The sequence below is a fragment of the Anguilla rostrata genome, chromosome 12 (genome assembly GCF_018555375.3).
Source record: "Anguilla rostrata isolate EN2019 chromosome 12, ASM1855537v3, whole genome shotgun sequence".
In the NCBI taxonomy this organism is placed as follows: domain Eukaryota; kingdom Metazoa; phylum Chordata; class Actinopteri; order Anguilliformes; family Anguillidae; genus Anguilla; species Anguilla rostrata.
This window is the reverse complement of record NC_057944.1, coordinates 11,103,164-11,128,844: the sequence shown is the minus strand read 5'-3', so window position 1 is coordinate 11,128,844 and position 25,681 is coordinate 11,103,164. Positions and strand designations below refer to the sequence as shown.

Below are 25,681 nucleotides of genomic sequence, written 5' to 3'. Positions count from 1 at the left end.
ATTTATAATTTTGGTAAGCACTGTGCATAAAGTTTTTACACAACTGCCTTAGTGGGTAAGCAATTATAGTAACAGTCGGAGAGCAGAAAACATTTTAAATGAAGAAAAGCAAATAAAAACTTGCACAGTACAAGCACTCTAGTTAAAGGTAGCAAGCCTTTGACTTGACCTCGTAAGGTTAACACATTTTCTTCCTTTTGACTTTTATTAATTTTTTGCAAGAGATATTAACAATTGGGTAATTGTGTTGGAATTCACAAACTCAGCATCAAGGTTTTATTATTCTATATATTGTATATGTTCACTTTTTATTTCACACGCATTCTGATTTCATAATGTTTCAGTAGGTCATTAATAATATAGCCTACCGTGCATTGCCAAGCTGACAAATGAAAACTCCATTAATTGTGTGCATTGATTCAGAAAAAACCAGGACAAAATAGACCAAAGAACATGACAATAAATCCAAGACTCATTAAAGACCTTGTTTAAAAAGAAAACACTAGCCAGCAGTAATGTGATATATCCATGCTGCTATAAAATCTCCTTCTCATTAAGACTTATGCATAAAAGGGAATTAAACCCACGCAGACTGAGTGTATGAGTCAGTTTTCTGTATGAAGCAATGCCAACCCATATTATTTCATGGGATAATAATAGAATATAGTAGCTTACAAAACCACTACCCGTAAGTTAATATTTAACACCCACCAAATAGAATATTGAACATACATCAAAGCTATCTGCATATATGCAAAAAGAAATTGCAGAAATGTGCTCTTGCACAGTTTCTCAACCTGAATAACAACATTCTGTAATGAATTTATGAAAAGAACAGGTACATTATGCAGGAGAGCCTAGCCAGGAATCACAAAGGTACAGAGTTCATTTATTTATTTATTTATTTATTCCCTTGCACTGCCTGTAACATTGGGTAGTCAGTGATTCTTGGTAAATCACTATTGACTACCATGCCGGACTCTATACAGTGAGGGACGGCGCAGGAGCCTGACGCTGCCTGAGATGCCAGGTCAGGGAAAAGTCCATTATTAATTCAGCTGTATTTCTGCATTCCTGACAAATTCCTTATAATTTTTATCCTCATTATCAGTCTAATTTCTCACCATCAATCTACAGTATTCTGAATAAAAACATTGACATGACAACTGAATGGCAATGACATTTAGATAAGGAACATGTTCTTATTTTAAATGTGTTTTCCATATTTTGCATATTTTTTTTCCCCTTTCAAAATTATGAATCAGGTGTTTGTAAAATAAAAATAGCAGGAAAAAGCACAGAGAAAATCATATTGTAGTTAAATATAATCTGGTCGTTTGGAAAAGAAAATAAGCTGTCCTTTCCCTGGAACTCTGATGAAGGTAAACATGAAGAAAAACATATGGCGCCACTGGAGGAAAGTGATGACACTATCAAGTAACAGACCATGCAGAAAAGGGTGACCCGCAACAGTGGGGGCCTGAGGTGATTATGTTCCTATAAAAGATTCCAATTACACATTTTATAAGGACAGTAATAGCTACACACAACATAAAATGAGTACGTTTAAAAGTATGTTTATAACATCTGATCTCAGTTAATAAAACCTGACAAAAAAGGTCTTAAGATTTATGTTCCACTTTCTTTTAAGGCTTGTTAGGGTATTGTAGATAATGAAAAAGAAATGAATAATTAAATAGAGAATACATGGAGATAGAAAAACTAAGTTACAGTGAATTGAGTTAAATGTATTGATGAGCATCCAGTCAGGATGCATCACAGCATGTTAAGGAGGAGGTCCACTCCAGGACTTTCACAATGAACATAACAAATCATTAGCTGCAAGCATTGTGTATTCAGATCAATTGTGACTGATGTCATCAAGTATGACCAAATAAATTATGATTATGCGTTTGTCAATGAGAGTTGCCAGGATTTGCTGGAATTGTCTACCACCAATGCCCCCATCCACATTTGATTCCCAAAATATTTTGATGATTACTGAAGAGATTTCAGATTTGTTTTGATTCAGATTATAATGAACATGAAATCATTTTGAAAATATAACAGCAAAGCAAGTGAATATAGACCCATGTGTTAAGAAGCACTAAAGAAGAACTCATCCTTATTGTGGTGGACCACACAATGCACTACTATTAATGTTAACAAAAGAGTGTACACGGGACATGGTAATCAATGCAATTAATATCAAATCAATTCCTATCCAACGTTGATTAGGAAATGTGCATTTCAGCACAGAGTATTGACTCTTAGGTGGTTAACCCATGTGTCAGTACCTCTGTGAAATGTAGCTTTCTTCTTCTTCCCCAGAGGGTCTGAAAACTGCGAGTAGAGTCTCAGGATGAAACACAATCACTGCAGACTAAATGTAGCCTTCACAGTCATTAGCGAAACAGAAAGGAGAAAAAGGTACAAATTCAGTTGGAATGCTTACTTCTTGAATCGATCATTTCAGGAAATAGTGAATTTGGCTATAGATTTGTCTACTTCATGCATTTGTTTATCGATCTCAGTTAGCACAGCTAGTTCAATTACATTGCTGCTCACATGTTATCGTTATGTTATATATAATATGATCAATATTGCAAACTTAATGGCTGCCTAGGGCTGTTCTCTCAGTAGAACTTCGTTTAAGGATCTCTGTTGTGATTTCAAGGTAGCTTTGACTGTGCTTTGTTTTTTTAAAGAAAATGCCCCTATTTAAAAAAATTAAACCTAAAGTGACTTTAGCATTGTACCCAGAGCACCATATCAAGATTGTTATGTACGAGCGAAATGTAAGACACCATTGTATGAAGAGCGAACAGAACGTAAAGAGCATAGAGAAACTGTGAGCCAAAAAGCGTATTTTAATATTTTAGACCAAACATTAGACCAAATAGAACAGGCTGCACTTGAGAAGACTCGTGAATGTCGCAGAATGTCACGCGGTCCCTCAGAGACCCAGCCGGAGCCCCCCAGCTGAGAACTGACTCGCCTCTGACAATGATATATCATTATATCTCAGTCCACCTGCATATAGATTTATTGGCTGAATTTAATATAATTGCATGGCTGTTACTGTACCTTCCGGGGAGGCTCGGGTAAATAGTACACTTAAGGGAAACATGCTCACGTGGTTGTGCTGTTTTAAGAAAATAAAAAAAGGACTGATTTCGTCTGTCTCACTTACACAGTATACTACATTCAAAGAAAATGGAAATAAGAAGGAAATAGGAACATACCTTCATTATGGGGCAGAATTAACCAGCTTCCTCTCATTACCAGCAGCAAGCTAGGCAGTCACCAAGATATTTGTTTGAATAATTGTGTTTACTTTAAGTATTCTATGTGTTTTTTATTTTATTTCATTCCCCAATAAGTTGATGCTTACGTTGTGACTTTTGTGCCAGAGGAAGAAAAGCTATTTCTGAAGCTGTTTTCTTGTTATCCAGCTTTCATTTTATCCAGCTGCTGGCATTACTGCAAAACCTTCATGCAATGAAATCATGGATGCTGAAATATAAGTTTAAAAGTCCTTACATAAACCAGTGTTGTCTTGTTTTATGCGATCATATTTAAGCGTATCAGTTTATGCCTGTGACATTTCTCTCTACCGGCCTGATGATACGTTTCATAAAGTTACGCAGAGTGAAATCTCCAGCATCCTCACAGTGTCATTAAGCACAGTGGGGTGCATGCGTTCCCAAGGCAACAGAGAATAAGGGGAGGTAAGAGTTGCATTGTGAGGTTTGATGTGTGCATTGTCTGTCTTCATGTCTGTAATCCCTTTCACCTTTCACCACTTTTCAGAAAATGTGGAAAAGTTGCAATGTTGTGATGAAAATAATGAAGAAGAGGGAGAGGTAAAGAAACATGTTCTGCAATGGAAAGCGCTTGGGGGGAATTTTACTCCTGTGCAGATATATGTCAAAATAGCCCACACACTGTATGTCAAAATAGCTCATTTAATTTGACTGACATTTTTAATTTGGTCTTGTCATAGTTTGAATAGACACATGCACACACACACGCACACAGACACAGACGCAGACACACACACACACACACACACACTGTTCTTATTTCTTGCTGTTCTTATTTCAATGGAATTACAGCATAAAACCTACTGAAGTAAAAACTCCTATATTCCTGGCAAAATGCATCTCATTAGTGCGATGATGCAGGAAATGATGAGAAAATACAGGAACTTTTATTTGAGGCTTATTAAGTTCCATAATTAACTTATTTTTATAAACGAATAAATCAATTATTAAACATAACCAGAGGGCCCATCTTCCTTACAGCCAGTGCATGTGTGGGCCTTTCATAATGTGGGATACAAGCGTTGGTCACAAATGAAATGAAGAACAAATAATGCCTCAGTGGCATAGCACAATCTCCATAGGGGCTGAAAGTCGTATAAAAATCAAAAGAGAATCTTTGTTAAAACACTGGCTTTCACACCTAATTCTCAATGCAATGATGATATGATCTGATATCAAATACTGACTGCTAGTGTTGAAGGTGGCCGGCAGCCTTGCAGGGTAACACACTTATGGCCAAGTCAATGGTGCTGTCCCTGTCCATTCAAGACAGAGTGGCTCCTCCGACTGAGCAGGAATTGTGTCTGTGCCAACCTGTGGCCCCCTGCGCATTAAGCAATCTCTGATGCAATGGCAGAGCGGCCCAGCTGGTGGACTGCAGAGAGAAAAGGAAGTAGCATCTGGCGAAATGTGCTTTGGAGTAGAGTGTGTACTTGGCTACGCTGTCTCAAATAATTACTTTGCAGTGATTGGACAGGCTTGTGAATATAGCAGGGCATTGCAAACTGGGAGTACTGTTAGGGGGGAAAAAAGCTAAAAAGAAGTTGGTAGATAATAAATAAATAAATGAGCAAATAAGTATCTAAATAAATGAATAAATAAATTATTTTTAAGTCCTCCACGCATGATTACCGGCAGTATTTTGTACTCATACAGACAATACAGACAGTGAAGGCTTTAATATAATATGCGCTCTGTGTAAAGAGTGATCCAAGTGTTAATACTGCAACATCAGCAATATTACAGCATTGCCAACAGAGGCAGAAGCTCAGTAATGAAGCAGATCCTAATTCGTTAAACAAGCTAATCTTCCCTGGGCCTGTTCTCCCATTTCTACACTGTTAGTGCCTCTGAATATTTCAAACGGCTCATTACTTGCGTTTGGAATGTGGTGGGTAGCTGCTCCTCAATCCCATAATGAGCCCCTCAGCTTAATGCTGTTTTTTTTTTCTTTCTTTCTTTCTTTTGCCTCTAATCTGAAAAACACAGTCGCACATGATTACACTTGAGGAAACAGAATATGACTAATCCAGAATTCCATTTATAGCCGTTTGTAATGAAATTGAAAAACCCGTAGTACTCCCCTGCCTCCAAACGCCAATAAGGAAAAAATGATAATGAATATAGAAAGACGGGCACACACGTGTAACCTGTCCAAACGAGAATGCCTAAAGAAGCTACATAATATTTTTATGAATATACCCCACACAAACCTGTAGAGGACACGGAAAATCCATTCCACAGTCACACTGCTCAAAGCATAAACAACAGAAACAGACCATGGCTCCACCTCTACTTTCAAATAAAGTACTTCTTGGAATGGTCAACATATTTGCCTTTATATGTATAAATGTTTTGCCTTTTTTTTAAGATTCCACTATTATGGACAGTTTCAATTCTGTGCCAGACATATTGGCATGTATATTGAGTGTAGCATGGAAAATATTGAAGACTATTGTGCTTGCCTTTGAAAGGACATGGTGTATGCAGTACATTACATCACATATAGATGTGATTAACGAGGAGTGGGAAGGAGAACCGAACGTAAGTGATGTAAATGACATGAAACAGGATAGGTAATTACAAGAGAATGATCTCAATGTTCCCAAAACGAAACGACGACAAGCCGCAGGAAGGATAATTGAAAGGAGACGATACCCCGATGTTCAACACATAAAACACGAGGAATGAAAAAATAATAATAATCCAAAGGGAATAATACTGTAATGTTCCGTAGCGAAACGACTAGGAGTGGAATAGGAAATGATGGTGTAGCATTGCCAAAGATAAACAGTGATATGTGCAAAGGGGAAACAAATGGGAATTATACTGCATCATCCCCAGAGTAAACAGCACAGGAGCAGGGAGGGAATTGATGGAGAAATACTGCTGTATCATTCCTGGAGGTAAACGGCAAGGACGAGGGAGGATCATGGAAGGGGAACGAGCCGGTATCATTCTCAAAGCCAAACAGGGGGGAGCAGGGGGGCAAATCAAAGGTGAATAATACTGTGTCATTCACAGAGATAAAAGCAAAAAGCAGCAAATAAAATTTGAAGGGCAAATTATAATCAAAATAATTGAGCAACATTCCCATTTGCAAACATCAAGGAGAGGGATAGGGAATCAAAAGGACAGTGAATTTATTTTCGGACTCGAAGTAGAAAACCCACGAAATCACCTTGATCTAACACTTTTGTTTTGTGCAACACCTGATTTACCGTTAAGAAGGATGCCTAACACATTTTGAGCCCATAAAGCTAGGTCTTGATAGACATCCAGTAATAGACTTTTTAGTAGCTGCATCTGCTAATGTGTTTTCTACACTACTTAAAACTGTTGAGATTAAATGACCCAACACTTTAAGATGGCTCTGTTATTGCACAGTCTGTGATGTATTGAACACAATACCGGCAATGACGGTTGAATAGGATTCAATAATGAGATTGCTTTTATGTCAGAAAAAATGTACTGAAGAATTTTAGTACTCTAGAAAAGCTTCCAAAGACTTTCCCCTTAGACTACAAAACAACAGCAAAAGATAACAGACAAAGATAAATCAAGTTCCATCTAATACAGTAAATGGAAGCTAGTCATATCCGGTGTGAAATTTAACCATTAACTGAACACAGACCATGTGATTTGAACTAACTGAGCCCTGACCAATCTGGGCTTTCAATGTTCCAAAAGATTTCATTTAGGTGATGTCATTCTACTGTGTCCAGGTATGCAACAGCCAGCCTTTTTAATTTACAGTAATTTGAACCCCGGGAATAATCAACGAAACAAATAAGTAAAACATGTAGTGAAATGTTACTTATACATTGTAAAGCCAAATACACTCTACTCAAAAGCAATAAAATCGATCCTATTAACTGGACAAATTGCTATTATGTCAAAGCAAGTAATCATGTTTAACTGCCTAATCAAAATGTGATTTCTACTCACAACACATTTTATTTGGTTCTTTTCACATTTTTTAAAGATGTAGCTACTTGTTAAAACAATCAAAAAAATTCTGTGAACACATTGCACTAAAGTATTTAATACAGTTCACTTGAAAAAGTTGCAGTGTCAACCATTTTTTTCCTTCATAATAGCCACTGACATTATTCTTATTCTCAACACTACATTTCCAAAAGTATGTGGACACTTAATTAATGGTTTCAGTTATTTTAGCCACACGCATTGCTAACAGGTGCATAAAATCAAGCATACAGCCATGCAATCTCCATTAACAAACATCGGTTGTTGAATGGGTAGTACTGAAGAGCTCAGTGACTTTCAACATGGCACCATTATAGTGTGCCCCTTTCCAACAAGGCAGTTTGTAAAATTCCCACCCTGCTAGAGCTGCCCCAGTCAACTGTAAGTGCTGTTATTGTTGAGTGGAAATGTATATGAGCATATAACAGCTCAGCCAGAAAGCGGTAGGCCACACAAGCTCACAGAACGGGACCGCCGAGTGCTGAAGCGTGGACCGTGTAAAGATCATCTGTCCTGGGTTGCAACACTCACTGCAGAGTTCCAAACTACCTCTGGATACAACGTGACCACAAGAACTATTAGTCAAGTGCTTCATGAAATGGGTTTCCATGGCCGAGCAGCCGCTCACAAGCCTAAGATCACCATGCGCAACGTGCAAGTGTTGGCTGGAGTGGTGTAAAGCACCGCCATTGGACTTTGAAGCAGTGGAAACGTGTTCTCTGGAGTGATGAATCACGCTTCGCTATCTGGCAGTCTGACTCATGAATGTGGGTTTGGCGGGATGCATAGTGCCAACTGTACTGGCCCAAATAGTGAGTTAATCTTAATGCTACAGCATACAATGACATTCTTCTGTGGAAACAGTTTGGAGAAGGCCCTTTCCTGTTTCAGCATGACAATGCCCTCATGCACAAAAAAAAAGTCCATAAAGAAATGGTTTTCTGAGTGTGCTGGGGAAGAAGGACTTCCCTGCACAGAGCCCTGGCCTCTACCCCATCAAACACCTTTACTGTAGGATGAATTGGAATGCCGACTGCGATCCAGGCCTTACATCCAACCTCAGTGGCCAACCTCACTAATGCTTGTGGGTGAATGGAAGCAAATCCCTGCAGCCATATTCCAAAATCTACTGGAAAGCCTTCCCAGAAGAGTAGAGGCTGTTAGAGTAGCAAAGGGGAGTCCAACTCCATATTAATGCCCATGGTTTTGGAATGAGATGTTTAACGAGTACATATGGGTATGCTGTTGAGGTGCCCAGAAACTTTTGTAAATGTAGTGCATTACATATCATATGCCATTATAACAAAATATACTATGTACAAACATTCGTAGATTAGCTATTCAGAACAATGGCTAAAACTTAACTTTCCCTTGTTAATCTAATTTACTTCTACTAAGTGTTCAGATAGATTTTAAGCAAGACAAAACATGTTATATATAGTAAGTTCCCGATGTAATTTATTTAAGTGAAAACATCTACACATTACAGATACAAACTCTATAATATTATTTTTAAGTAAATTAAAAGACTAAATTTAAGTGAACTCTAAGTAAATGATTTTTAAAATGCTCTATTTACTTAAATTACACTCAACCTCATTAAAAAAGAAGGCAAATGTATTCAAATTTACTGGTTACAGACAATGTTGCTGGTCTGGCACTTCAGTGAAGAGAAATGGTGTTTGAGCAATACACTACAGAGTGATGCAAAAACTGAATTCAAAAATTTCAGCCACTCTCGGAAAGCGATGGAAGTTAAAATGTATTTATTATAAAATGTGTTAAAATATCAACGCTTTTCGGCTGGGAGCCTTCTTCAGGGTGATATTGCAAGAGACAAAAACAGTGATTTACATACACACCTGCGGGAGCACTCAATTACAAAGTTGATCAATAGGCTAGCAAGTGACAAGTAGTAGTCAATGTGTGGAATAGCCTGCCAGGTCACGTAGTAGAGGCAGAAACTCTGGGGATTTTCAAGACCAGGCTTGTGTAAGATACTGTCTGGTCTGTAGGTAATCAGAGAACTAGGTACAATTTAGTCAGGAAAATTGCAAGTATTGTTTGGCTGAATGGCCTGTTCTTGTCATTATGTTATGTTACGTGACACTACATGGCCAAAAGTACGTGGACACCTGACATCCAACATCTCATCCAAAATTATGTGCATTATATGGATTTGGTTCACCCTTTGCTGCTGTAACCACCTCCATTCTTCTGGGAATGATTTATACTAGATTCTGCAGGGATTTGTTTCCATTCAGCCAGAAGAGCATTAGTGAGGTCAATCACTGATTGGACAATTAGGCCTGGCTCGCATTTGGCTTTCCAGTTTATCCCAGAGGTGTTGGATGGGGTTGAGGTCAGGGCTCTGTGCAGGCCAGTCAAGTTCTTCCACACCGTTCTTGATATAACCCTTTCTATATAGACCTCGCTGTTTGCTCAGAGGCATTGTCATGCTGAAACAAGAAATGGCCTTCCCCAAACGTCTAGGATATGACTGCAAGCTGTAGCATTAAGATTTGTCTTCACTGGAACTAAACAGCCTAGCCCAAAGCATGAAAAGCAGCCCCAGACGAAGGGGTGTCCAGATACTTTTGGATATATAACATATGCGATGTTGAGTAACAACAGCAACCATTTATCAGCTGTAAAGTAGCTGAGTGCAATTGAAGTAATTAGGTAACAACTGAAATAGACTATGACTTAATCTCATTAGGAAAACAAAAGGTTCATTAAAATAAGGTGACAAACAGAATCATATAAAATAAATCTTTAAGACTAAGCTCTTCATTCATACCTTGTGGGTGGAGACAGATGACAATGTCTTCCCCTCTAGTACCTAGCGTAACTAAGTCAATTCCTATGAAAGAACATAGAGATGGGATCTTTGGCCTCTTTAAAATGTCTGGCTAAATGCTTCTGTGTTCTGTAATGTGTTATTTTGAAGGATGCTCAGTCTCCTCAATGTGCACTTTATCACAAGGATATCTGTCCATCCATCCATCCGTCATCTTTACCTGCTTATCTTGGTCAGGGTCACAAGGGATGCCCAGCATGCATCGGGTGATAGGCAGGAACACACCCTGGACAGGTCACCAATCAGGACCACAGGGAGAACTGATCACGTATAAAACATTTTTAGTTTTACACGTGAAAAAACGATTAATTGTCATTCTTTTTCCATTAGCTGCACATTTAAACCATTCAGTGGTACTCTTAAATGGACAACTAATGCAATTACCACATTTAAAATTACCTACAGCAGTGTAACCAGTGAGAGTTACAGAGATAATTTGCTCACTGTTGGTGGACAGGCGTTTACCACTCTCTTGCCTTTTTAAAATTTGCAAGTGGTTTGTCTTTAAAAAATTCTCTAACAATTGATCACTCTGCAATACATGCCCATGTTTAAAAACAATATTTTAAATGCTTTTTGTCTTAGTTGTATAAGTCATTTGTTCCAATTTCATTTCTACTGCATGTAGCCATTCTGTTTTATATTGCTAGCTATCTAGCTATGAATTTGGCCAGTGGGTAGCACTTTTGCACGTTTGCCTCACATTAAGAAGGTCCTGGGTTTGAATGTCTGTGTGGAGTTGGCATTTTTTTTCTCTGTTTCCTCAGTCTGAAAACATGCAGGTTAGGTTTTAATTGCAGAGTCTAACTGGGAAGTGGAGTGACAGGTCCTGGAATGTGAAAGAGTACTGGAATCTGTTCGTTTATTGGAAGAAAGGAGAGTGCCTTCCTTGCTAACCTTAATGTTTGAAATGAACGGTTTCAGTGCTGTAGTTCATAATGAACTTCAACCCTTCACTATTATTAAGTGTATACAAAAATAATGAGTCGATAAGGACAATGAAAAACTTTCAGGTCAAAACAGTACAAATGTTTTATGTTCAACATAACATGACATCTCGTGTTGTAATGATGTGCTTGTATAATGTTAAATGAGCATACGATACAGAATGTATGTTTTAGAACTATAAGTGGGCAAATAGTCATTTGAACATGAAAAATGAGTATATGCATTCTGCTATTATATCTGAGTACAAACACCCAAATATGTGTTAGGTGTGTGATGTAGATTTTATTAATTGAATTTAACTAAATTATGTTACATTAACATTAAGAGTTTAACTGGTATGAATTCAAAAATTGAAACTTGTTGACTTAACATTTTTTTTTTTAACTGTTAACCCGGCAACGGATGATTATTTGTGTCAATTGACCATAGTTTTTTATGTTAATTTGGCAGTCTGGAACATTTGTATAGAGTATACATTAAAGGGTTCTGTCATGGGTGGATAAGCATTTACAGTGTAATTGAGATCTACATCAGCATTGTTCTGTTGCAGTAATGGCTCAAATATTATTTCATTACCCTGTTAGACCAGAGTAATTTCAGTAATATATACTGTTAAAGCCATTTCAGTGTGCTCTGTTTTGGTCTGAAATAAAAATAGAGCACTAATTCCATGATTACAGAACAAGAAAGCTTGACTTAAATGTATGAAGTGCCATCAGTATAAGCCCTTAAAAGTCCTTTCCAACATTAAAGTAAACAAATCCATTTTTATCTTTTTAGAATGTGGTCAACAGACAGCCATTAAGGAGACAGCCACACAATTCTTAAAAAGTGAAACTGCTCAGTAATTACAGGCCACTACAAGCAGCACTCAGCACACAGATCCTGGGAGGTACTCTGATGGCCTAGCTTTTGTAATCTTGGATTGTATTTTTTTTTGTTTTTTTACACTGAGTGCACCATTGATTTTTCGTTACTGAATCTCTGAAAGATATACTGCATATACACTATTTGTCTCAATGCTGTGAGAATGATTTGCACTATACATCACTCCAATCCAGATTAATAACTGTTGACGATATGGCTGTTACAAAGCATAAAATCGCCAAGTAAATTGCACTCCACAGGCGGCACTTGAAGAGTCTGTCCACCTTTGCAGACAGAATTTGTGAAGAAAAAAACGTGAAACAAAATTCATGTCAAATGTTGACTGAATTCTACTTATCGACCTTTCACTGTAAACAATCATTAAAGGCAAACTCTTCAGGTTTTTTACCTTGAAAATATTATAAAATAACCATGCTAATGCATATCCAGCAGGGAACCCAGCACCAGGCTATTGGCCTTTAGCCCCCCCTGAACCCATCCCTCCCTGAAAGTGGCTTGATTATGTTATGCTCTTCCCCCCTATAATACCGCATATTTGGCACATTTGGCAAATAAAAACAGCCTATAAAACGACAGTGGCACATTAGCGCTTTGTTTCTGGAAGTTGGATGTGTGGCCACAGAGCCTATGGCTTAGGATCAGATTTCAGTGGAGTGCATTGTTACTACCTAGCTGCTGCTGCAATGGTACAGGCGAAGCCCATGTACCTTAAAATAAAAAGACAAGGGCTCAAAAACGATATTCACCTTAGAATTTATTTTCTTTGGTGGCATCAGCTGAAGTTTGCAGAGGATGAAAAGTGATACTTGTTTTTTATTGGACCTGTAAGTATTGCAATGTTACCCCTAGCTATCCTGTTAGCTACACCTCGTGCTAGGTAGCACACGGTCCAAAATTGGGTGCTCAGGGTGAGTGGGTGGCAATAGAAGATGGAGGAGGAGTGGAGGAAAATCCTGCATAGTATGCCTTTACAATATTTAAGAAAATATTTTATGTGCTCATACATTTTAATACACCTTTTAACTGGGATCAAAAAACAAAAAAAAAAAAACGAATTAGTGTTTCCCCCCCCCTCTGGCTCATGCTTATTACCTGCTTCTTAACATTCTGGGGGTGTCTGCAGCCAACCATATCCTTTTTATTAGCTTTAGTACCCAGATGTCCATTTTCAGCATTTACCATGTGTGAGTCATTGCTCCTATCAGTAATGAGTCAAACACCACTTTGTATGTAATGCGTTTTCACAGAATGCACACTCAAGCAAGATCGTTGCTGGCGATGTAAGAATTGAAACCAGATCACGAGGCCCATCCATGCACTACACATGCCTTAACGAGATGAGCAACCTCACCTAATATTCTTTTATAAAACATCGCCTAATATTCTTTTCCTTCTGAACCTAGACATAAATCTAAAATCCTTTCATTGCATCTCTGACAGATAAAGTTAAATGAGTGAAGATAAAAAGGAAACCTTTGTTCCCCTTTGTACCCAAAATATCAAAGTATAACTTTGCAAATGCATTTAATATGGAAAATAATATATCAAAAGACCCCGACTCTGTGAAATCAAAATCATAATGTTAGTACTATGGTATAAATATTTTATTATTCTGTTTTTATTCTATTTAATTAGTTTACAATTAACACGAATATTTACATAAGATTTTAATTTTACCAATAAGCAGAAATAGAATATCCAGCTCATTATACCAAATATTGTCACCATATCAGTATTGCATAGGGTGTAAAAGCAAAATATAGCTGTGCATGGAAGAAAACAGCCACTTTTGATGGTGCTAACATCAACTTCAACTCCAAATTAATTTCCCTATTAATACATTAGGAGAGGTAAGTATACTTTTTTTTATCATGGCCTAATTAATATAGTCAGTACTAAAAATAAAAATAAAATGTGATTTCATATTGGTAACACTTGCATAAATTCATGTGCGATCAGTATTACCAATTAAACAATGCTTTGTATATAAATGCTTCAATGGGTAATTACAATGCACAAATTATACCTTTCATATCATGATATACGTATATAACAGACATTATTTCTTTATTAATTGTATATCATATATGCACATTACAATTCTAGGTCTTATACTAAGATGTGTGTTCACCCTGACTTCCTGTCTTCCCCCCCCCCCCCCCCCCCCCCAATGAGACCAGCCCTTGCTTGCCAGCCTGACACACTGACAAGGTTACAGCTCTAGCACCCTGGGCACTGACCACTAAACTCCTTGTCCACCACACAGCATCCCGCCCCCCCTGGAAACACAATAATGTTGTTTTAATATCTGGATATTCGTGAGTGTTTTTCAGAATGCAGCATTGTCTTGTGGAATATATGTGACACTACGGCCACAGTTAAAAATGTAAGCATGTACATCGGTTAACTCATACAGTACAGAAAATTTGTTAGATACATTTTTTTTCATGTCATAGTTTAGTTTTTTTCCCTCTTTCCCCTCACCCTGTCAGTTAAGACACTCAATACAACATGCCTATCCCATACCTAGCATCCAGTTTCAGATTACCACTGAGTGAAATATGATGTAATGTTGACTTATGTCGTCATTATATTATTCATTCTGGTATAGCATCCTGCAGTACTCTTATGATACATAATCCCTCCCCTTTCTTTTGCTTCGGTTCCAAATATTCTTCAGCAACCTTGAATTACACAGCGTGTTTACAGCATGCTAGTTATTCGATCACTGTGCGGAATACCTTTGACCATGATTCGCACATCACCTTGTGATTGCCCACTTAACCTCATTAGCAAGATTACTAATTATGCATATGGATATTTGAAAATATGCTGCACAGTGCTGTCACTGTTAGGTCAAAAGACATTTCTCAAGGTAATAAAAGTAATGAATAGCATTGTTTTTGGGGGTCCATTTTATGTGGGGGAAAGGTACCTTTCTATAATTGAGATATTTATCCCATGTGTCTTGCCATGACAGAAGTCACAATGGTTAAGAACATCTGAAAATAAATATCACCATAAAATTAATTGGTTTGAAATGTATACTACCAAATATAATTAGTAGATTCTATTATACCAATGCCTCGGTAATGCTATGCAAATCAAATTATATTTGTTTGACGTCAAATTTTCTGCTTTTATTAAATTTAATTGACATTATTCATAACTGTTTCTACAGTAAATGCACAGTATCTTTCTTTGGAAAGGCATTGTGTGGGAGGCATTCTCACAGTCACAGACCAAAATTTGTTTGACTAAACACTGCAGTGCTGAAATGACCTTTATTTGTCTGCTTGCGTTGGCCTGGATAACATAATGCCTTGTTTGCTGAACCGAAGATTACTGGGCTGGTGGAAAACTGCAGGTTTCAAATTTCTGTCAAGGGCCCTGATGCTTTTCTATTGGTTATATGAGCCCTTTCAAATGCCTCTTGATCAATAGGAAAGAATGATGTATTTGAGTATAATGTTTGATAGGTGGTGTGGATGGGGGCATTGTGATGGTTTTGCCGTTTCAGTTGACATAATCCTGATCCAAAATTCATCGATTGCTAATACTACACATTTCAGCCATGACATTTCCTCAAAGACAGGGGTAAAAGAGGTTCACCAGCTGAGCACAGCGATGGATTTCCAGCTTCTAGACAAACAATATGCTTGCCATTTAAAAACACAACAGGACCGCGACATGGTACAAACAGACCTCCATGATGAACTCAATATTCCTATTTCACTATGCTGAACCAGGTCACGGAAAATGACTACGCCACTGACATGTGGCAGTCATTATCAGTGTCACTGCAAAACAGACTTGATAGTTAGCAAACTAATAAAGGCTAGAGGACACTGCATTTGAATGGTGCACTTAATAAAATAGGTATTTGAAGTCTCATCAGTGAATTAACTGTCAAATAACAATTGCGTGCTTACACGGGCAGTCAAGGCATGCAATTTTTAGACAAAGAAGAGCATGTTGCCAAATGAATTTTGAATATCATTTTTAATGAATGCTAAATATCTTTTCAAAACACGCCAAGTTATCTTAAGCATTGATTTGCACAGAAAAAATAAACCACCACACCACATTGGAAAGGTAACAATTGGGAACTCATCCTTGCCAAAAAATAAAATAATAAACTGACAAAATTCTTAGCTCTCCATACTGTATAACTTCATTTATTACACTGTAATGTATGATACATTACATTATCTGCTTTCCATTAAGAGAAAATTGTTAACTTCTTTTTTGAGGCTTTCCATGTCTTCAAAGACCAGAGTATTACACTGTAAAAACACCTCTACAAATTGTAGAATAGTGAGGACAGATAATTAAATAATGTACATTTTTAACAATCTTCACAAGTAGGCACCAAGAAATGCAGGAGATATAAATAGGAGGTATTGGTGCACAAGGGACAGTATGTACTTACAAGTATGTACTGTAGCTAACACGTTTTGTTGGAGTTATAAACCACTGGTCGTAGCTATAACCCAAGAGAGACAGTGCGTCTCAGCACACGTATCTTTACAGGCAGGCCTTTGCTCTCTTTAGGCCTGTGCCCTGAGAGACAGTGCCTTGCACACGTCTCTCCGGTGGAGCAGCAAAGAAAGAATAAGTGAAACAGAGATGCGAGGGCTCATTTCATAGGACAGAAAGTGATGTATTGCACCCAGTCACCATGACCAGTTTCTCCAACCATGATCATGTGATCGTGACGTCAGTCTGACCTGTTGATGCAAAATGGTGCCCAGCCCTTACAGTGCACTCTTGTAAGAAAGGGTTCCAAAAGGTTCCTCTGCTTCTCCATCGAGGAACCCTATCTAGTACAAGGTTTCTTTGTTTCTCACTTTTCACATCTACCATAGAGGGTTTCATAAAGATCTAAAAACGGTTCCCCTATGAAAACAAGCAAAAACCCTTTTAGAACCCCTTTTTTAAAGAGTGTAGCTACATGACTCTGGATTTCCAACATTCAAAACGGTGGCTTAACTGTTGAAGAAGGAAACATTCCCATTCCAATTTCATTAATCATGTAAGGAGTAATAATGAGGAGGCATGACCATGAACAGCACTGTGACAGTACTTGTACTACCCTTTTATATGTCGCCAAGATTCATATATAGCACCAGAAACATCCCAGTGCTAACCAGAACCGCCTGTACTTAGGAAGCTAAGAAGACAAAACGAGATGGCCACCAGGTTCATCTATAGAATATATTCTACCAAGCCTTTGTGAAAGTCACTCTGACCACGGTTACATAAGTCAGCCATAAAGTTAATGGCGAAATTTCACGCAGGGACTTCACTTCTGTGAAAGCAACAAGAAAAGTGATATCCGTCTACAGCTGACCATAAACTAGGCCAAATATATCTCCATGATGTTTCAACCTGATATTAACCAAGCCTTTTTGACTGCTTTCTGCCTCTGGCCTTATTATATATCTTCTTGACCTTTTCTGATACAAACAACAGAGTTATTGGCTATAATAATTCAGCCAAATGTCAATGGTTTAAAACACATACCCTATTTGAGCAAAGCATTGGGAATGCATATAGTCACCTTTAAGATTATTGGCACCATGATCAAAGATGTGCAAAAAAACGCAGTATAAAATAAACAACACAGCTATTGAGCTATATTTTATAGCTTTTATACAGTGACATAATGGGAAGGGTAACAAAAAACAGATTTTCTAAATTATTATTCCATTTATTTAATGCTAAAAGTTATCAAACATATCACCATGTGAAAAAGTAATTCCCCCCTTGGTTATTCAATCAACAATTGATCATTAGATTCAGCCTACTGAACACAGCCAGGCTTGCCTGTTGAATCTAAAGCTCACTCATATTGTACCTCGCTATCAGAGTGAAGTAGTCATTACAAAGTTTTTATGAGGACACTATGCCACAGTCAAAATAAATTCCAGGAGAGGTGAGAAAAAAGAGGTTGAAATATATTAAACAGGAAAGGTTTCCAAAGCCATTTCTATGGCACTGGGACTTCACTGAACAACAATGAGAGCCATTGTTTGCAAATGGAGAACACTTGGAATAGTGGCAACATATCCAGGAAGTCACGAAATATCCCAGATCATCCAAAGAACTGTAGACCTCTCTAGCCTCAGCTAAGGTCTGTGTTCATGGGCAATAATTGGATTAATGGGAGAGTAGCAAGTTTGAAACTACTGCTAACCAAGAGAAACATCAATGCACGTCTCACACTTGCAAAAAAAAGCATCTGGATGCTCCCCAAGCCTTGTAATAATAATGTTCTATGGATATATGAGTCAAAAGTGGAACTTTTTTTGGATTACACATGTCCCATTAAGACTAGAATAAAGTAGATACAGCATTAATATAATACGAGTGTGATGGTGTGGGGATTCTTTGTTGCCTCAGGAACAGGACGACTTGCCATGACTGAAAGAACCATGAATTCTGCTCTGTACAGAAGGAGAACGAGAATGTCCGGTTATCTGTCTCTGAGCTGAAGCGTAATTGGCTTATTCAGCAAGAAATGATCCCAAACACAAAAGCAAGTCCACATCTGAATGGCTGAAAAGAAACATAATTCAAGTTTTGAAGTGGCCTAGTCCTTGAACCTAACTGTGATGCTGTGGTAGGGCCTGAAATGCAGTTAAAGCAATCCTGCAAAGAAGAGTAGGCCAAAATTCCACCACAGTGATGTGAAAGACAGATATCAAATTATAGTATGTGTTTGGGTGCAGTTATTTCTGCTGACGGTTTAAGGGGGTAATTACTTTTTCACATGTGTGACATGGGTGTTGATAACTTTCATCATTAAAGAAATAGAATGGTAATTAAAAAATGTGTTTTGTGTTTACTCAGGTTCCCTTTGTCTAATATTACATAGTGTTAAAAGATCTGAAACCATTCAGTCTGACAAATGTGCCATAATAGAGGAAATCAGGAAGGGGGCAAACATTATTCCAAGGCACTACCAAATCCTTCGGCATATACAGTATACTGCCTGTTCTTACAAAAAAGCTTAAAGTTAGCAATTTTCTCTCTTTTGTTTATTTCCTTTTCTCAGTAGCAAATTTTTTGACAGCTACACTTTCTTTGAGACTCATAGCATTGAGTTGTATTCTCACAGTGGAATGATTGACAGAAACTGTGGATTTCTTCAGATCTGAAGCAGGAGTGGAGCTTGAATTTTGTCCTATTTCTCAAAGATAAAATATTTAAGCACTGTCATTGTGATGGGGTAGTTTTGGCGGTCTACCAGTTCTCGCACAGTTGTTAGGAGTCATATTTTCTCTATCTTTTAATAATCTTTTGAACTCCAGTTGTGGAAACTACTTTATATCCTTTATCCATGTACATGACAAAGAAATCTGCAATACAGCTAAGGTGTGTTTGGATAGTTGTTTGTTAGTATGTTAGGGTTTCATCTTTGACCCTTTTGGTAACAACCTTTGTTGGGAGGACACAGCTGTAACTTGTTTGTTGATTGAAAGGATGGAAAACATAAAGTGACACAAATACTGATAGATTTAGGTAGTAGTGGAGACTGTTCTGTAATTTTCTGTTCAATATGTTTTTTTTTCATTATTGTCTGACATTTTTTAAAAATTAATTTATTTTCCACAGAATGGCTTATTTGACTGGAAATTGAATAAACAAATGGGTGGTCTCTGACTTTTTCTCAATACTGTATATTTTTGGCAAACAAAATAATTATATGTTTAAAATATGTATTAACTTCATGAGAATGAAATAATATAATTTTCATATATTTTTAATATAAAACTATTTTTTACCTGGTCTGTTTATTTTATATTGTCAAGGGTGCCAATGATTTTGGAGGTGACTATATAACTGATAGACGTGCTACCCTCTAGTATTGGTAAATATTTAATTTCCCTTTGCATATGAATTCTGGAGATGTTTCTGCAACAAATAAGATTAATTCAACAGAAGGCTGATGAATTATCAAAATCATCTATATTTAATTTCATCATTAATGTAAATCACATTAATTCTGAGCTGCACACTTTATTCTACACTGTATGAATTTGGATATAAAATTGTTATCCTGATTAATCTACATGCTCAATATATTCCATTAGTGTCTCTAAATTCCCATTAGTTTATTTTTCCTCAATTCTATTTCCTTTTTAGGTGTATAATTCCCATTCATGAACTGACACCTCATTCAAGGAAATTAATCCCATCTCACATTTACCTTCTTAATTAGATTTAGTGAATGAACACTGTGACAAGGTTTTGAGTGCCTGATATAAAAAAAGACTTTTCCAATTGCACCCAGCCAATAAAGAAATAATCATCTGAACTTTTTTTTCAAGTAGCTTACTTTTTTGATGATGTGCCATTTGTAGGGTAAAACATAAGAGTACCGAGAAAATGTTTTCACTCCTTGCATTCCTTGTAAAATATGACACTGTATGTACTTGCAGTTACATTTTCACCATAATTTCCATTCAAAATATGAACAAAGAAGTGATAAACGAAGAATATAAATCAAGGAGACTCAACAGCTGTGACACCTTAATTTCATCGTTACCACAAATGTCATTTTTATTTCATTTTATTGTTTTCGTCTTACTACAAGTTTTCCCTGGTTGTCATGTCTACTAATGATCATTCTCTGTGGTTTAATTTTTACTACTTACGAAACTCTTACTATTTATTTTTGGTGTTGTTGCTCTCATAAAGGGCACAAATGTGAATGTAGTCCTTTTGTAGTCTGCCCCAGAGTATTGGAAATTGATTCCACTGTGAATTATATTCTGTTGCCATTTGAAGTCCCAGTACTGATGACTGATTTGGCATTCTGCTGAAGGAACTGATGGGCCATCATGACTCCAAATCAATATCTATAAAGGGTCCAAATGAAAGCAACATTCAATTCCAATGTCAGTATTTAGTCTTGTGTCTACAGAGGTTTGTACCTAAATTGCTAAAAATGAGAAATGCATTTTGAGAATAAGAAAAAACTAACAAAAAACTATAATAAAATGATTGAAAATAATAAAAACAAACATTTACTCAATATATAGTTTATTACTATTATTGTCAGAACGCCCTTGAAGCGCACGTTCTCAGCTTTTATTAAAGGGTAATTCTACCCATGTTGGTTTCATTCTTGTAGGCATTACAGCTACTTTCCTCAACTCTTTGGGCAGTGCTTCATTCTATGGCAAGACAATCATCCCAAACATACTACTAGAGCAAAAAAAGGAGTTTTTGAATGCCAAAAACTTGAAAATTCTTGTCTGGCTAAGTTATGCCCCTGATCGAAACTTGCACTTCATATGCTGAAGAGAAAAACGTAAGGCAACTCGCCCCTGCAACAAGTAGGAGCTGAAAATGGCTGCAATACAGGCCTGACAGAGCATAGCCATAGTAAATACGATTTATAGGACAGCTAATATGTAATCGTATTGCAGAGCCCTTTGAAAATGAGGCCATGGTCTCAATGGGGTTTCCCTGGTTAAATATGAGTAAGAAGACGTGAGTCCGCTCGATGAGCAAGTACATTAAGGCAGGAGAAGGTACCTTGCACAATGAGATGGACTCTGGAGGATTTGGGCTTCCTGTTGGTCAGGATGGAGCACACGTACGGCCCCTCGTCCTGCACGTCCACGTTCTGGATCTTTATGCTGTACTCCGTGACGGCTGTGTTGTCGAGCAGGACCACGCGCGGGTCCAAGGTCCATTTGTCGCTTCCGGCGAACAGTATGGTGGTGCGGTTCAGCCAGGCCACGCGGGAGACTTTGCTGTCTGTGATGCACCTGCAAGTACACGGAATAGCTTGTCACACACGTGTGGGCGTCAGCGTAATTCAGAGAGGCCACTACTACCAACACTGTGCCTGCATAGTACCAGCCAGTCCTGTTTATATTGATTCTAGATGGTGCTGCTTCAGACAGTACTGTGTAGAGGTTCAAGGAGCCTTGGTGTCCAAGTGCTGTGTACGGACATTTCCTGACAGTCATTTTGAATGCTCACTGTGATGTGTTGCCCACTATCTCATGAAGGATGAAACACAACATATAGTTAATCTCCCCTCTATTGTAAATAATGCATGTCAACATAACTCATATTTTAAGATAAGCTATCCAATGTTAATATTAGATAAAAATTCAAAACATCATTCATTCTTTAAGCTGATGGCTACTTTAGGTTGCAAGCTGTTGGCATTCTTGTGCAGTTTTGGGTTTCTCATTGGGTTTCAAATTTTCTGAGTTTCAGAAAATTCCATGCAGATGCTGTGTTACTATCTTCATTTGTAGTTTTCAATCGAATGGACTTGCAATAAGAACTATTCTTATTCTCTAATATTCTCCAATACCATTATGATTTTATGTGAATAGAAATCAGACACAAATGAACAACTGAGCACAAAAACAGAAAGAATACAATAAAAATGTGAAGCGCAACACAAATCATATTAAACAGGCACAACATACTGAATACATGCATATTATGTTGAAACAAATATGCATTCTGTCTATGGTGTCATCCACACAGATGTGAATTTAACATATCCTTACAGACCATATTTCTGTATGAGCTGCAATTTTTTGTAACTTTTGAAAAGTGCATTAATTCCACAACCAGAACAATGTGTAAGTCCTATGTTAGCTTTGAGAAAAATGTGACAGCCCATGGTTCGCTAAATATGTTTTTAGTTGGACTAACTGATGAAAAGCATATCTGTGTAAACATAAAAAATGCACATTGCAGAGAGAGAGAGAGAGAGAGAGAGAGAGAGAGATTAAAGACTAAAAACCTGTTCATTGTAGGTTGTATCAAAACTTTAATAACGTAGAGGGAGACGTGCTACGTGGGTCTCACAGCACAGCTACTCCGCTTTCCCTCCTGAGGCCTAGTTCGCCAACAGACACATACTTTTCCATTTCAGGTTCCCATGAGAAAGGCTGGTCAAATTAGATATTTCAGCGCTCATAGTTTCAGCCAGCTTTGTATCTCGTACTTTAACAGTCTTGTTGGGCCGTTGTTGCTCCTCCATATAAAAATAATATTGATCCTCGGTGAGGCTTATTGGAGGTTACTTCAATGCGTCACACTGAGAACTCCGCGATTCTACTTAATGAAGAAATGGCGAGGCAAAACATTCACAGAGATTGTAAAACTTTTAAATCAGCTCATAGGAGCCAATGCATTATTTTCTCCAAAAAATGATCATTATTTTTTTTTTTTTTGCAAATTCATATTAATAATTGATGCAGACTGCTTGTGAGGGTCACACATGATTATGGCAGAAAAGCTTCCGCAAAACCAATTTAAAAAAAATAAAATAAAATATGCTAAGGTGATGAATTATTCATACAACACATTTATTCAGGTGCAAGCTGCAGAAGGCAGACATAGTGCTGAGACTTTATTATATTGTACCATTAAGCTTGTCAGATACCAGGAAATGAAATTAGGCTAAACAGCATAAATCTGTGGTTCCCCATTTTTTCCAAGAAGTAAAATACTGTTTACATTTACACACAGTTCACATATATGTGTGTATAATTATACGTTTGCTGCAACAGTTGACATTACTGCTGAAAGCATTGAAATGAATGCTGACTGATGTAAATGATTACGCTATTGTACATTCACGTGCTCTGATCTGTTAATTTTACACACGGGAATGCAAGTAGTTCTGAATCCTTTGACAGTATGTTGCAAAAATAAATAAGAAATAACTGAACTAATCAATATGTAAATCTAATGAATTAATGCAATTTCTATAATTACCTACATATAATTTACACTAAGTATACAATATAGTGCACACATTGTTGGAAGCAGTACATTAATGTCAGTTTTTGTGGAATATATGTTTAATTATAGCTGGAATTATCCGGAATTTATAGTTTTAATTATCCTGAATGTTTATAACACTCTTTATAACAGTGGTATATCAAGGTCATAGGTTCAATAAACATTTCTCCACATCGTTTGACTTAAATTAAGCGTTTAAATATATACATTTTAGGATTCAGGTTTAGAAATAACCAAAATGAACTTAAAATTAACTCAAAGTGCTAAGTAAAACATGATCCATGTTGATTTAATCCATAAGCATTATAATAATGCCAAGATGTTGCCAGGACAAGGTACAGTTTAAAAATTACAGGATCTTTGAGAGGCACTTACAGGACCAAAAAAGATCAGTTTCATCTTTAGTTTCTGAGAATGTGCTATCCAAATAGCCACAAATATTCTTCCAGAAAAATATTTTCATACTTTACAGAAAATCTCAGGGTAATCTGACACAACAGGGTCACGTTGCGTCCAAATTCACATATCACATAAATTCATGGGTGGGATATCCTCTGTCTTATGAAAACATTCATTTTTTGTTTCGAGTCTCTCAAAATGACAGAGAGTCCAGAATTACCCACCATAAACTAAACTCCTTTGAGTTAGAGATTTACAGTCTCACATTCCAAAGGTTGATAATAAGCCTGGGAGTGGACAGGAGGTGGCATCAGTGTTTTTGCCTTGCTAAATCAGAGAAATGGGTGATTGACACTTGTCTACAGAGCACAAGGGACAAATTAAGTCACAAGGTCTGTTAGTGTGTGCACAACTCATCACACTGTGCTTGCTGATTTATATTTAATTGTAAGCCAAAGAACAAATGTTGACTGCATCTAGGCCTATATTTTCATAATGAATACAGAATTGATTTTGTACCACTGCTGTTCGTAGCACAGTGCTTTGACTTTCACCTACATGGTGAGCCATGTTGGCAACCAATTCACTTGATAACTAATTTGGTAAACCCTGGAAGTAATATGGCTTGCCTTCCATCAAGTGTGAAACTACCTGGTCACCGGCACTTTTACCCCCATCTACTACATCAAACTAGAATATACATTTAATACATTTTCAGCATAAAAAGCATTTCAAAAATTGAAATGAGAACATAATCACCTGCTTGTTCTGTTATAAATGTATAGGGGAAATGCATTTTAAATCTGTCGAGCTGATTTAAATGATGCGAGCTGAATGGAACATGAACATTTTTTAACATCTGAAATTTAACTCATGCCCTGCAATGGTAGCCATTGTGTATGTTTAGTGTTGTCCCTCATTGAACAGAGGAAAGTATAATATAAAAAATCTATAAAAACTTAAGCCGATTGGAAGGCCTCAGCCTGAGGGGATTAAACATTGTGGAGGAAGGCGTAGCGTGCTTCCTCTGGCACAGATCTGTCACCATTGATTTTTAAGTCTGTCTCTCGGTCTTCCCTCAGTACACAAGCTGCACTAATACACATAACTAATTTAAGAACAACTCCAAAATCAGAAATGTGGATAGAGGTCACTGCACTCAATGACAATGTGTGTGTTTGCCCTGTTTGCCCACTATAGTGGACCAAAACTCTCTCTTGTTGACTTCAACCAATGCTGCCAGTGGGGTTACTGACTGGCCAGACCAGTGTCTGTGAAACTGAACAGGCACCCATATTTTTCCTATGATTCTCATCTCTGCACCGTGGATACTCATCTCATTGAGGTGCGCTCCATATGATGAGCAGTCTCTCTCTACCATCAAGCCAACTTCACCTGACTGCTCTGCCCCACTGAATAAAGCATTCCCTGCATTCTGCTGAATATCATACTTATTTAAGTAATCTTTCATGGCCACAGT

At 37.3% G+C, this 25,681-nt stretch overlaps 1 protein-coding gene across 4 annotated transcripts in view; it reads right to left on the bottom strand.

The window, feature by feature from the left end:
• Positions 1–25,681, bottom strand: part of LOC135236071 (opioid-binding protein/cell adhesion molecule-like) — a 296,427-nt gene that overhangs the window by 41,251 nt on the left and 229,495 nt on the right. For all 4 annotated transcript variants that reach the window (XR_010324505.1, XM_064302241.1, XM_064302240.1 and 1 more), the window contains one exon: positions 21,559–21,794. Coding sequence is in view for 3 of the 4 variants with exons in the window: in XM_064302241.1 (XP_064158311.1) it covers positions 21,559–21,794 (236 nt within the window). In the remaining variant the exon portion in view is untranslated. The remainder of the gene's footprint in view (positions 1–21,558; positions 21,795–25,681) is intronic.